Source organism: Schistocerca gregaria, chromosome 7, assembly GCF_023897955.1.
Source record: "Schistocerca gregaria isolate iqSchGreg1 chromosome 7, iqSchGreg1.2, whole genome shotgun sequence".
NCBI classification, from domain to species: Eukaryota; Metazoa; Arthropoda; class Insecta; order Orthoptera; family Acrididae; genus Schistocerca; species Schistocerca gregaria.
In genome coordinates, this window is record NC_064926.1 from 405793864 (window position 1) to 405808923 (window position 15060).

The 15060-nt window shown below is 47.4% G+C and overlaps 1 protein-coding gene across 1 annotated transcript; it reads right to left on the reverse strand.

Annotated features, from left to right (window-relative positions):
* Nucleotides 1–9197: 9197 nt before the first annotated feature.
* Nucleotides 9198–10842, reverse strand: LOC126282411 (mucin-5AC-like). Its single transcript, XM_049982068.1, has 2 exons — nucleotides 10259–10842; nucleotides 9198–9870 (listed from the first exon to the last, which is right to left on the reverse strand). Exons 1-2 carry the CDS (start codon nucleotides 10840–10842, stop codon nucleotides 9198–9200), a joined length of 1257 nt encoding a protein of 418 aa, XP_049838025.1.
* Between the last annotated feature and the right edge of the window lie 4218 nt (nucleotides 10843–15060).

The window sequence follows — 15060 nt, forward strand, 5'->3', positions numbered from 1 at the left end:
CATTATGAAAAATTATATAATCTCTGTAGCAAATAAATTTCCACGCATAACTAAATTTCAGGGTTTAAATTTGCGCATAAAGATTCCACCCGATAGCTACAAAAAGAAACTCTGTCAAATTCGCATGGATTGCTGGGAACTAGATTTTTTTATCAGCACTTAGAACACATTCGATTTTAACAGACACTTTAGCTATTTCATTCAAGAAACAGACAGATCCTCATCACAACTTTCCTGAAGTTCTTCCTCTGAATGATACTATTGTTCGATAGCAGAACTGTGATCACTGGCTAACGTAAAATTTTCGTTTCTTTCGTTTATTTCTTGTACTATATCAATGATACCTTCCTCCACTGACCGACTAAAAATTTCATCAAACTCGGGAAAGCCAAAACTGACAAATTCGTGTGAAGACATTTTGAGTCATACGGTACCGTACTGAAGAAAACAGGTACGTAGTTCACGAGGCGCTGTCTAGGAGACTCCAGCACCTATCAGTAACACGTGTCAACAATAAACACAGAAGGCGATTACACAACTGACAGCAAAACATCGCAGGCTTGGCAATTTAAGGAGGGTAGGGAGAGTATAGAAGCATTCCTCCACAGCTGGTCTTGAAGAGCGATTTCGAAAACTTTCGCGCGGTCTGAGACACCACACCTCGTGAGTTAAGGGATATGAATGGACCGTATAAATCTATTGTACGTAACGAGCAGTCTTACAGGAAGTTTACAAAGCACTGAACTGGGAAGAAATACATGTTAGCAGAACATCTGAACCACTTTCGTTTTGCTGAAAACAGTGTACACTTTGCCTCTAGAACAAAAAAACTTCAACAACGAATGGAGTAATAAGTATGTTTGAAAAGAGAGCCTGAACAAATATAAGAGAAGGTAGCACAAATTCTCAGTGGAGTAATAGAAGCAGATGATATGCTTTTACATTTCAGGTGGATGAAGACGTTTGCAGGCTGGACTGAAAAATGAGTAAACAGAAGAATGAAAATACCTGGCGTGCTTCTGATAAACAAAACAGGGTTTCGAAATCTGAGCTCCCGACTTGTTTGAAGAGAAAAGTTTACATTACGTATTTCCAGTTTTGAATTACGTTGATGGTAATGGTCTTTTCAAGCGAGAATCGTTCATAAACGGATAACTGCTCAGCTAGCAATTAATTCTGGGGAGTTCTTGGAGATAAAAAGAAACAAAAGGATGAGGTAACATAGGGAGTGGAAGACGAAGTTACGACTGTAACTGAAGTGAAACGGAGGAAGCCGGCACTCGTCAGCAGGCGCATAGGTGTTCTTTGCTTTATTCCAAGAGACAAAGATAACCAAGCAATGAAAGCTGGGTAGATGACATTCGAATATATATAGGACGAACATAACGGCGCAAACTTACTTAGTGGGGATGACACCTTCAGCTGTAGTTGTTGGTCTTATTTTATTTTCAATCGAGTTCTGTGTCACGTTCCACCGAAATCGATTGCAAATAAAGTAAGACTTATAAATATAAGTGAAGACTTCTTTCCTTTTATATATGTCGTTCTATGATCTATCGGAAGATGGTTGTACGGATACAGATGAGTATAGCTGGGAATCGTAATATAAGGATGAGAGACGGCCTTTATCCAGCTGCCAAAATAAAATGGTTGATGATAATCACAACAAATCCAGGAAACGATTAGACATTTCCCATAACAAATTTCGTTTTCACACGTAATTTTATACGTTTAGATGCTTAGTCTCAGCTGTGAATGATTCTTCTCAACCTAGGGTCCCTGGCCCTAATGATCTCGATACAGAAGTACCCTGAATAGTTACCTTTCAAACGTCAGCGCATGAATTGCTGGTAGAGGTATTTATCGATTCTACGGGGTTTAGTATAGAGTTCGTAGACTGCACGAAATTATATTTTATGGAAGGTTTACAATCGCGAAAGGGACGCCTGTCCAATGGGCTTATTCCATGTCTCTACTCCTGTTTATGATATTACCTATAAAGGTATGTTCTTTGTAGTGCCGTTATGCAGTATGCAATCAGTATTTATAAACATTGTTTTATTTCCACATATCACAGGACGTAGAGCAAGAAGTGAAAAATCTTAGCCGCATTTTAGTACTTAAGTGAAAACACTGTCTAGGCGCTATAATCTGGAACCGCGAGACCGCTACGGTCGCAGGTTCGAATCCTGCCTCGGACATGGATGTGTGTGATGTCCTTATGTTAGTTAGGTTTACATAGTTCTAAGTTCTAGGGGACTGATGACCTCAGAAGTTGAGTCTCATAGTGCTCAGAGCCATTTGAGCTTTTTTTATATTTTTTTAATTTTTTTTTAAACGCTGTGAAGTGCGACTTTATTTCGTGTCGTCTTATTCAGCACTTTTACATGGAACTTTCAGGTAGCACTCTGTGTCGTTGTGTCAATGTACTGTAATACCAATTGCAAAAGTAGAATGTCCTCACAACGAGAGTGCAACGATTCCTGAAAGGAATAACAAGAAGCTGACGGTGAGGGAATTCTTTTACTGAATAGCTGCAACGCTTCGATCTGATGGCTACTTTAATTCATTTTTTTGCCTTTCACGAGTTTTTCTGAATCACAACTAAGAGTTTATATTCGATTTGTGCGTATTATGCACAGTTACTAGGAAGGTTGAAAGTCATGTGCTACAATCTGCTCTGTGTACACTATGTGCATTTCATTTCATGTTGTTGTTTATCCGTCCCTAGACGTCCAATAAGGAAACAAAAACTTGTCACGTACTAGAAAGGGAAGATAACGTAAAGTTTAAAAGTCGTATTTAAATGTCATCTCTTCGTTCTTTGTAACTGACTGCTGTTGAACGTCAGCAAAATACTAAATGAAGCAAAGGAGAATCGCCTGGAGGTTAATTCTTGTACAGTCGTCGTTACCGTTGGAAACTGCGATTTTTAGAAACTTCTATCAGAAACAGTTTTTGGCTCAGTTGTTCTCTGTAATATTATCTTTGATTGCCTACGTCTGTGTTTAGGTTCACTTAAATACTTGTACCCTGCTTCGATAGTCCTAGGTTTAAAATTCTTTATCTTGGGTGAATTTTCTATTTTCGTCACTTCTTTCTGAATTAGGAAAGACTCTCATGGTTTATAAACAATTCTAGAAGAGGTAGTGAAATAAAACCGACACTCCTCCATATATATGGGCCACGATGTTGCATTTGTTTCGAGTAACCTTGCATTAATACTACACAGCAAATCGTCTTTTACGTCTCTCTGGTCTAGTTTTTCGTGAGTTTAAATTTATGTTATCGATGAGAGGACATGTACTGGTCCGTGACTGGCAGTACCCAAGATCGATTAACAACGACAAGGGATCGTACTGTACCAACGTCTCTATGCCGTTACTGCAGAGTATCCTGTTGCGCAAAGTACTTAGGCGACCAGTCGACCACCACACCTTTAATTAGGTACAGTTTCTTATTTTTAAATAGATGTTAAGACTGCAGAACACTATCTAATTACAGAAGATTCCAGTTGGAGAGGAGCCTCTGATGACGACAAGAATCTAGTCCGCGCCGCAATCACACGGACAATGAACTAATCGGACTCGAAATCAGCCTTAGTACAATTAATATTACAGCCACCTCAACCGTTGACCATGCAAACAGCCTGTCTGCCAAATAATGGGAACAAAACCCTGCCTAGACACGTCGCCGAAATCGTACCAAGCCACGACAGAACTACGAATAATCACTTAATAATATTCACACACCAATGATTAATGACGTTAAGCAGTAGTGAATAAATGGGCCTATTTAAGGAACCACTATCGTTGTCTACGATACTGATCTCGTCAGAGTAACAAATTACTTTAATTTCAGTACATGATTATCTTGCGTGATGATAAATGCGACATCCAACTAGCAATTGATATCTTTCGCAACGAGCTTTTATCAACGCAGTATGTACTCTCTGACATATACTCGGAACTCTTTTATTACTTGTACTAAAATACCAATCTGTCTACCGTCTTTAAATGATTATTGTGTTTATGGAAACTTCCATCACTACTGTTAGGAATTAAAACATATTTAATTCTCCCTTAATTAGTTTTCCAACTCGACGCAGTGATAATATGTAAGTGATGAGACTTCGCATGCGCCACAAATAAAGCATCTTTGTTGGTAACAAAATCTTTGGCCTTTCCGTAAATAATTCAATTACTTCAACTAAAAGTATTCATCATTTAGAAAACTTTTTCCCTTAATTGAAATCTTTTCTTTAATATAGAGAAGATCTACTTTCAGTAGATTATTTATAGTTTCATTCTTTCAAGAACCTTTTACCAAGCACATTTAAAAACACCACACTATATGTGATAAGGACTCCACTGTATCAATATCTCTGAGGTACACTCGTTTATACTTCCGAAAATTATATAGATATATTCACACCAGATACTAATTAAATAGACTGGAAGGTTTCCTTTAACCCCAATAAAATTGGATTTATTTTCCTTCTAGGTGTCTCAATACACGTTGGTCATCACCAGTGAACGAGTGGCAGCAAATATATTATCATTCCCCACAATACGGAAACAAGTAATAAAAAAATCAAACAAAAATTTTGACCTCTTCAGGCGTTGACCACACGCGACCCGCTAAGTTCCCTAACATGTAAATCGGGCACTCGGCACCTTGATGAATCAAGTTTTGGTTTAGCTACGTGTAGCTCGTTAAATGGTTCATTTAATTTACTATCGCTTGTCTACTCAATGATACGTGCACACCATCACCGTAGAGTGAAGCAGTTCGTCGTTCTATGAGCCAATACGCTGTGTGCTGCAAGCTAGTGGTCTTGAAAATACAACTACCCACACGTGTTCGAGGCTTTCCGTTCTCGATACATACACGCACAATACCCTAACCTCCTCAATAAAACGAAAAGCAACCCAATTACCTCTGGGCGCGTCGCGACCACTCAACATACAATGCAGACGGGATATCGCTCACACCGATTCCACAAAACTCAGCACCTAACAAATCAATCTCTCAATTAAATAAGGCTCATGCGGGACGCACCCCAGCAAATTTTACGAACGAAACTGTTCCCACAACTGTAATCAACAAAATTCCGTGCACCCTCCCAAGACTTAGGTGTCAACTGAGTAGCCTCACTACACCGCGCAGTGAAACGCTATAAGATCAGACCTGATATACACCACTACCACCACTTGGTCGGTGAGAGGTCTATCCGGGAACTAACTAACCATTTTCGTTGTACAATAGGAACCATTTAAAACGAACAAACACGCAACGCCACGCCAACTTTTAACAGTTAATGTAACAATCATTAATGCTGTCGATTCTTCGCAATAGCGGCCGGCTGCAGCGCGTCGCTCAGGCGGCATCTCTGGACGCAGCGAGGGCGATATGGGATATCGCTGCAATCGTGCATGTTCGCCACCTGCTATTCCGTAGACGCTCTCATATCATCTGGAACACAATTTGATTTTGGTTTTACCACATCATACACGTATATTATCATGACCACCAGGTGTTACCATTGATTTATTACGCAGGACGTTCAGCACCAGTAAGGGCGAACGTACCTCGTTCGTTTCGACACAGCACAGACACACCACATATCCAGCAAGAATAGAAAACACATAGTTATAAAACCTGGAAGAAGGTGTTAGAACTTTCACCCACAGGAATGTAGGGTTTCGTACTATGCTACCTAAATAAGTAGGGAACAGTCGAAGTAAAATTATAATTTAACTAAAAATGCATGTTATACGAGTGGTGCAAACTTACATTACCAAGGCTTGAAGAAGAAGAATAAAGGATTCACATTTCCTTTATTTTTACATAAAAGGATCGGAAAGATCTATTTCACAGATATTTAAGTTGCAAAGAACAACTTGTTTTTCTAATTAGAATTAAAGGTTTTGCTACAGTCCTTGTCAAATGTAAACGAACATGTGAAAAATAAAGTTTACTTTTGCTACCAAAGTACTATCTTATATTCGCAAGAAATAGCTGCTGTTATGACACGCAGTGATTACTGTTTTTTATTTTAAATAAAAGAGAATGCTCTTTATGTAATAAACAAAGAACCAGCATAGAGGTTTCTGAATAACTAAAACAAACATGCAGCCATAGCTTGGTCTTAAATGTACAGTGCTTAAAAATTTATTTCCTCCATCTAATACGGCAATGGGGTTTTGAAGAAATTTGTAGAAACCTAAATGCAAAAAAAAAACGTACCACAATGAAACTTGACATTTCTCATATACAGAAATAATGTTAAAGGTGACATCTTGGATATTCGGGAATCCAGCCGGATGTTCGCGTCGTTCTCGCACGATATTTCAACAGCGTGCCTCGCTGTCTTCTTCTGGTGCTACCTGAGACTGGTCCTTGGGGTCTCACGTGGATCTGCACGGAGATAACTTTTCCTTCGATGTGTGATGGAGTTCGCAGCAGTTAGTGCTTTGCCTCCCATGCATGATGATTTAATGCGTCATCACATGTAGAATGTCTTCTTGGGTGTCTCCTCAGCACAGTTCTGCAGTGATAGCTATGCAGCGAGCAGGTGTGGCCAGCGGGTGTTGACGCTGCGCGGCAGTTTGCGGCCCAGCGTCCGGACGTGGGCGTTGTGTGACCGGTCAGCACGTTCGTAAAAGGTGCGGGCGGCCGCCTGGAAGAGGTCACGGAGCAGAGGTACTTCCGCGATGAGCGGTGGGGAAATCGTAAGGCAGGTGCAAGGCCAGCCGAAGGATGCGATTCTGTAGTGTCTCCAGCTTCTTCAGGTTCGTGTCGGCGGCGTTCCCCCAGACGACGGCGGCGTATTGGAGTACAGGGCGGAGTAGCGCCTTGTAGAGAGTGATGCCCAGACGCGGTGGTAGTCGGGAGCCGGGGTTCAGCACCGGGTACAGGATGCGGAGCCGGTTCCACACTTTGGCCTTCACTTCGCGGATGTGCGGAACCCACGTGAGTCGGCGGTCGATGGTGACGCCGAGGTAATGCGCCGTAGGACGCCACGGGACAGGGCTGCCACCGACGGTGAGCGGTTGCAGACCCGCAGGAACGAGTCGCCTGGTGACGATCAGGAACTGCGTCTTGGCCCCATTGAATTGTAGACGCCACTTGACGGCCCAGGCTGCCAGGATGTCAACGGCGAACTGCAGACGGCGGCGCATGACGGCGGCATTGAGGCTCCTCGTATATAGAGCCGCGTTATCCGTGTACAGGGCGAGCCGCGCACGGTCGATCTTCCGCGCATCAGAAGTGTACAGCGAATACAGGAGTGGTTCCAAGACCGAGCTCTGTGGCACGCCGGCGTTGATGCGGCGGACGGAGGACAAGCCGTGCGCGGCCCGCACATGGAAGGTCCTATCGGCAAGGTAGGAATGGATGAGACGGACGTGCGACGTCGGGACCCCAAGTTCAAAAAGTTTGAACAAGAGGCCGCGGTGCCTTACACTGTCGAAAGCACGCGACACGTCCAGGAACACCGCGCCGAAGAACTCGCGCTGCTCGAGGGCAACGAACGCATCTTCCACTAGCCGTAGGAGTTGGTGAACTGCCGAGTGGCCCCTGCGAAAGCCGAACTGCTCTTCGGACAGGAGGCCTTCCTCGTCAACGTGGCGCTGCAGCCGCCTGATGTACACCCTTTCAAAGACCTTGGAGACGGCTGGCAGTAAACTAATAGGTCTGTAGTTCGCGGGCTGACGCAGATCCTTCCCCATCTTCGGAATCGCCACGATCTCTGCATGCTTCCAGGACTGAGGAAAACTGCAGGACCGGAGGATTACATTAAAGACGGCGGCGAGATGAGTGACAGCCACCGGCGGCAACTTCTGGAGTAGGGCGTTGGAAACGTCGTCTGGGCGCGCAGCTATCCTGGGGTTCAGGGCACGCAGGACGGACGACACCTCCTCTGCCGTCGTCTCTTCAATGACGTCATCGTCGTTGCGTGTCTCCAAGTAGCGTGCGAGCCGGTCAGCAACCAGATCGTCGTAGACAGCGTCGGTCGGGTCTTCGATCGGCGTAAACGCACCCTCAAAGACGTCTGCGAGGGCATCAGCCTTCGCAGCTGGTTCGCAGACAGCCTGACCATTGACCAGCAGCGGAGGGATACGTTGCGTGCGGCGTAGGAAACGCTTCGTCGTCTGCCAGGCCGTGCCGTCGTCAAGACAGAGGGTGGCGACCTTGTTATTCCAGTCGCGATTGCCATGGTTTTCAATGGCGACCCGGATGTCCCGCCGCATCCTGTTGAGAAGGCGCTTGGTGTCGGCATTTCTTGTCCGCTGCCACTCCCGGTATACCCGGTTCTTCTCAGTGATGGCCGCAAGGATGTCCGGCGGCAGCTGGCGGGAGTAGTCAGGCGGAGTGCGAGGTCGGGGCGGCGTTGCTATGTTGGCAGCGTCGATCGTGGTTGCCGCAAAGTGCAGAAGTGCTGCGTCCGCTCCGGCTTCCGCAGGGGGCGGCGCGGCGGCGAGGGAGTCCGTCACGGCTGCTTGAAACCTGCCCCAGTCGATGCCAGCTAGTGAGATGCCTCGCCTGGGCTGTTGCAGGGCGTCTAAGTCGATATCGAAACCACTGGGACATGATCAGAAGAAAGTGCCGTCCTCGTCGTGGCAGTGATCTGATGAGGGATACCCTTGACGACCGCGACGTCGATTATATCCTGGAGGCCAGGGGCAGGGAAGATTGTCGGGTCGTACGGCCCCACCACAAGCGCATGGTGGCGTTCAGCTACCCGGAGCAGTCAGCGGCCAGCGGCATTGGTGATCCTAAAGTTCCAGGAGACATGTTGACTATTGAAGTCCCCGGCAACGAACATCTGCCCCCTCAAGGAGAGCAGAGCATCGATGTCAGCAGGGTCCAGTGGACGAGACGGCGGTCGATAGGCAGCAACGAACGTGATGGCGCCCGCCGAGGTGTGAACAGTGGCCTCCAGGGTTGCCTGTGGTGGAAGTTGTATCACGTGATGACGAATGCCATTGCGGACGTAAACGGCTGTCCCACCAACCGCCGTCAGTCGATCGGTGCTATAGCTGGAGTAGTTGGCCGCCCTGACGTCGACCCCAGGCTTCAGGTGGGTTTCATTGATAAGGCAGACGTCGACGGCTTCATCTCGGAGAAATTGCCGAAGTTCACCAGCTTGAGTGCGGACGCCGTTGGCATTCCACGCGACGACTGTGAGCCCTCTAACGCTGCCCATGGTGCAGCTGGTGAGTGTTGACAGCGGTCGGGGCCGGAGAGGCCATCGGCACTGCAGCAGTGAGTTGCTGCGACAGGACTTCAATCAACTTCGTAGCACTGGTCACCAAGGCAGTGAGCTGCGCGATGAGGTTGGCCAGGTCAGTGGTGGAGGCAGCCGGCGTGGCCCCGTCACTGGAAGGGGGAGGCGTGGCTGACTCGCTGTGAGAGTCCACCTGGGGCTGCTCGACTGACGATGCCGAGCGCTGGGTACCCACGGGGCGCTGACCCCCACGCCGGCGATTGGCGGGGCGCGGTCCGGCCGTCGTCCTGGGAGAGGCAGTACCCGGGTCCGCCACTAGCAGCTGTGGTGGAGGCGCAGGATCCTCAGGTATCGGCACGGCATCGAACGCGACAGGAGCAGGAGCAGCCGACGCAGCCGGGACGGCGGAGGGCGCCCCTGACGTTGCCGCCGCGAAAGAGACGCCGGGCCGTCTCGTTGCTGGCTTCTTCGGACGCGGCGCTGGTGTTTGGCCACGTTGGCGAGTGATGGCACGCTTCCACACCTCACACCCACGATATCTGACCACGTGAGCACCGCCACAGAGTGCACATGTCAGCTTCTCGGTGGGCGGACGGGGGCACACACTTCCCGCGTGGGCGCCGGCGCATTTAACACATCTGTCCGGCATAGAGCACTGGCGCGCGACGTGATTCATCCCCTGGCAGCGAAAGCACTGCACAGGGCCTCTCCTGGAGCGAAGATCTTCGGTCTGAACCGGAACGTCGGCGACCCGCGTCAATTGGTAGAGTTTGCGGTTCTCCACGGTGTCGGAGCAGACGACCAGGAAGAGCGGCATATAATCGCGCGACTGCCCGTATGTAGAATCCCAGGTCAGCGAGTTCGCGATGCAGGTGATTGGCTTCCATGTTGAATGGGAGGTCCCGGATTACAATCTTCAAGTCCTTGTCAGGTGCGGAAGCGTGGGTACAGAACGGGATACCACGCTCAGACGCCTCCTGAGCGACCCGGCGATAGTCGTCAGCAGTGCGGAGTGTGACCCTGTACAGGTCTCGTCCGGCAGGCTTCACGGTATACACGGCCGTTGTCCAGCTGCGCAACAACTTCTGCAGTTCCCCATAGGGCGGCCGAAACTGGAGGACCACCGGCGGAAGATGGGAGTCTTTCTTCGGCGCAGAATCGCGCGGCAGCTGGTCCGGCGCGTCAGCGAGCGCGTCGAATGAGTTGGCGACGGCAGTTGGAAGCGTCGTCGATGACTGCATGCGTCTTGCAGTGCGCCGGGCCGGGACAAAACCATCAGCGTCAGGGGCGAAATCTTGCTTGGCCCTCTTCTCGATCGGCGAGCTGCGAACAGCGGACGTCGCGGCTGTTGCCCTCCTCTTCTGTTTCCCACTTCGTCCGCGTGGCTGAGGGGCGGTGGAGCTCTCATCTTCAGAATTGGGGAGCGGAGCAGACAGCGCTGTCTTCAAAGTTTCCGGAGCCGTGTCCATCAAATCCATAGCCATAGCACTGGTCGTCATAAGTGGGGGGCCAGATGGGGCCGCCGACGGCGCAAGCGCGGCCGGACGGCGATCTGCCACACCCTTCGCGTCGCTAGCAAGCGCAGGTACGTCCTTCTCGCGGCTGCTCATCTCAGCGACTGACTCGTGTGCGGCGTGTGAGACTGGTAGCCTCCTTGGTGGTTCTTGGGTCGATCGAGTCCAGTATTTATGCCTGAGAGGAGCTGGGCGTTCCTTAAGCAGTCCGCGCAGCGCCGAGTCGAGTGTTCCATCTGTGGTCCGCTACCCCCCCCCCCCCCCCCCCCCCCAGACTCGGCTTCAACGGACCCCTCCAGTTGCGGATGTTCCGACTACCGTCGGCGCCCGTTTTGGCCGTCCTCAACGGTTGTGGTTGTCATTTGGGGTGTGTCAGACCCGATTTGAGATGTTGGGTACTCTATCTCATGACTGTTACTATGATTTCCACTTCTGTTTCGTGCTGTGCGCTCCCTAAACGGTCCGCTCCGCTCCGTGTGTTCCGTCTGCGGTCCGCGCCCGCCAGACGCGGCTAGATTGTCCCTCTCTGGTCGCCGGTGTTCCCTCCCCCGTCCGCGCCCGGCCTGGCCGTCTTCTGAAGTCGAGTTCATGATCTGGGGTGTGTCAGATCTGGTCTCTAATGTCCGACACCTTGTCTCACGGCTGTTCTTTCGGTCTCCACTTCTATTTCTTGTGGAATCCCGGAGTGTCCTGCGTTGAGTTTTCACAAGCTCAAGCGCTGGATTCCAGGCAGTGCTGGATTCTAGGCAGTATTCCGAATCGCGGTTGATTAGATTGTCTGTGACCTTAATCTCAATGGGTTCTTTAATGACACTGTCCCAAAATCTTGAGGTCTGTGTCACAATCTTGGTGTCATTATAATCCATTGAGTGGCCACTCCGGCTGGATTCCCGAATATTCAAGATGTCAACAGATCGCCGGGAAAGCATGAAGAATTACAATGTTAAAGGTGATCGTTACGTAAAGTCCTATAAAAAAACTATCGATATTCGCGTCTCCACTACTTGCATTTATAGCCACGAAATCGTCCAAACTAATAATGTAAAATTTTTGAGCGTATTTTCACTGGATACAGAGTTAATAATGCGTGTGTTTTTGGAAGTTTCAGAAAGTTTAAAAGTTTTAATTTTGTACTTTTTTCACAGCGTCTTATAAAGTTTCAAGTGGCTGTACGAATATGTAGTATGGATGATTGTGATGAGCCTTGTTATTGTGGGTACAGAAAAAAACGAAAGAATAGGATCATATCTGGTGCCGACACATAGTCTGCTTCTCTCGAATAGCTGACCTCAACGGCTGAAATCACCATCATTTGTGATAGTGGCCCTCGCTCCAAGAGAAAATTCACAGAAGTTCGGGTTTCAACAAAGTCCACAGTTCTGAGATGAAAAATTGATCTCATTGGCTGAATTCCGATTGACGAAATATCTGCTACTATTGGAATTTGAAACCGCTGCATCAGGTTCCTTCAACGTCGATTTGGATACTGTGTAGTAAAGTACAAACGAATACATGTACACTGAGGTGACAAAATCATGGGATGGTGGTAGTATGTCATTTGAACTCAGATGATTCATGTAAAATGGTTTTCGATGTTATTATGGACGCACGACGGGAATTAACAGAAAGGGCGCGGAATGACAGTTGGACCTAGGCACATGGGGCATTTCATTTCAGAAATCGTTAGAGAATTCAATAGCCCGAGAGCCACTGTGTCAAGGGTGTGCCGAGAATACCAGACTCCAGGCATTACATCTCACCTCGGACAACGCAGTGGCCGACGGCCTGCAGATAACGACCGGGAGCAGTGACGTTTCCATAGAGTTTTCAGCGCTAATAGACAAGAAACACTTCGTGAAATAAAAGCAGAAATGAACATGGGACGTATGACGAACATATCCGTTAGAACAGTGCCACGACATCGCCTGCAGCGCCTTCCCAGGGCTCGTGACCATTTCGGTTTTACTCTATACGACTGGATAACTGTGGGCTGATCAGGTGAGTTCAGATTTCAGTAGGTAGGAGCTGATAGTAGGGTTCGAGTATGGCACAGACCCCACGAAACTATGGACCCACGTTGTCAACAAGGCACCGTGCAAGCTGGTGGTGGCTCCACATGTTGTGGACTGTGATTACATGGAATGGGCTAGGTGCTCTGGTCCAACTAAAACCGCTCATTGACTAGAAATGATTATGTTCGGCTACTTCAGCCATTCATAGACTTCGTGTACCCAAACGTCGATGTTATTTCACCGGGCAACAGTTGCTCGCGATTGGTTGGAAGAGCCTTCTGGACAATTAGAGCGAATCATGTGGACACCCAGATTTCCCGAAATGAATCCCATTGAACATTTAGGCGCGTTATGGGGCCCCTTAGGGACTTGGCTGAAAAGGAGGGTAAGAAAAACATTGTGCACTCCGTGTGCTTATCGAGTGCAGTCATTCTAGATGTGGAAAGGGTCCTCCTGATGCCATGAAGAGCACAGGGTGCACCCAACTGCAGATGGTTGCTCACGTCGGTACCAATGATATGTGTCGCTTTGTATCAGAAAAGATTCTCTCTAGTTTGGAGCGGCTAACAGAAGTGGTAAAGGCTGCCAGTCTTGCTTGCAAGATGAAAGCAGAGCTGACCATTTGCAGCATAGGCGACAGGACCGATTGCAGACCTCTGGTACAGAGCCGAGTGGAGGCTCAGACGGTTCTGCGACCGTGTAGGCTTCAGATTCCTCGACTTGTGCCAAAGGGTGTTTGGGTTTCGGGTTCCTCTGAACAGGCTTGGTGTCCTCTATACGCAGGAGGCGGCTACACCGGTAGCGGGGGCTGTGTGGCGTGGCCTGGGCGGTTTTTAAGGTTAGAGGGGCTTCAGTCACTAACGGTGCAGGCCGAACACAGGAAGAACGTAGATACAGGAACCGTTGGTATAACAGTTGTAAATTGTCGTAGCTGTATTGGGAAAGTGGCAGAGCTCCAAGAACTAATGGAAAGCACTGATGCTTAAATCATTATAGGCACTAAAAAGCTGGCTAAAGCCAGATATAAGCTCAGCCGAAATTTTTGCGAAGAACCTGACGGTGTTCCGAAAGGATAGGATAAACACGGTTGGCGATGGCGTGTTTGTTGCTGTCAGAAGTAGTTTAACTTATCGCGAAATTGAAGTAGATACTTCCTGTGAATTAGTATGGGCAGAGGTCATTGTTGGCAACCGAAATAAAACAATAATTGGATCCTTTTACCGACCTCCCAATTCAAATGATACAGTTGCCGAAAGGTTCAAAGAAAACTTGGGTATGATTTTAAACACGTTTCCGACTCATACGATAACAGTTGGTGGTGACTTTAATTTACTCTCGATATGTTGCCAAAAATACATGTTTAATTCAGAAGGTACGTATAAAATATCGTGCGAAATTGTGCTAAACGCATTCTCTGAAAATTATTTCGATTAATTAGTTCATGAGCCCACGCGAATAGTAAAGGGTTGTGAAAACACAATTGACCTCTTAGCAACAAATAATCCTGAGTTAATAACGAACATCAAAATCGAGTCAGGGATTAGTGAAGACAGAGTTGTCGCAGCGAGATTGAATATTGTAATCCCCAAATCCTCGAAAGTTGTGCGAAAAATATACCTATTCAAAAAAGCAGATAAACATTCACTTGCCGCCTTCCTAAGAGATAATCTCCACTCATTCCAAATTAATAATATAAGTGTTGACCAGATGTGGCTTAAATTCAAAGAAATAGTATCGGCAGGAATTGAGAGATTTATACCAAATAAATTAACAAACGACGGAGCTGATCCTCCTTGGTACACAAAACGGGTAAGAACACTGTTGCAGAAACATCGAAACAACATGCCAAATTTAAAAAGACGCAAAATCACCAGGATTGAAGATCTTGTACAGAAGCTCGAAATTTAGCGCGGACTTCAATGCGACATGCCTATAACAGTTTCCACAACGAAACGTTGTCTCGAAACCTGGCAGAAAATCAAAGGAGATTCTAGTCGTATGTGAAGTATGTTAGTGGCAAGAAACAATCAATGCCCTCTCTGCGTGATAGCAATGGAGATACTATCGAAGACAGTGCTGCCAAAGCAGAGTTACTAAACACAGTCTTCCGAAATGCCTTCACATAAGAAGACGAAGTAAATATTCCAGAGTTCGAATCCAGAACAGGTGCCGAAATGAGTAACGTAGAAGTACATATCCTCGGAGTAGTGAATCAACTTAAATCGCTTAACAAAAGCAAGTATTATATCATTAGAAATATTTTACAGAAATTTCAGTAATTCCAGTTTTACATAATATTTGG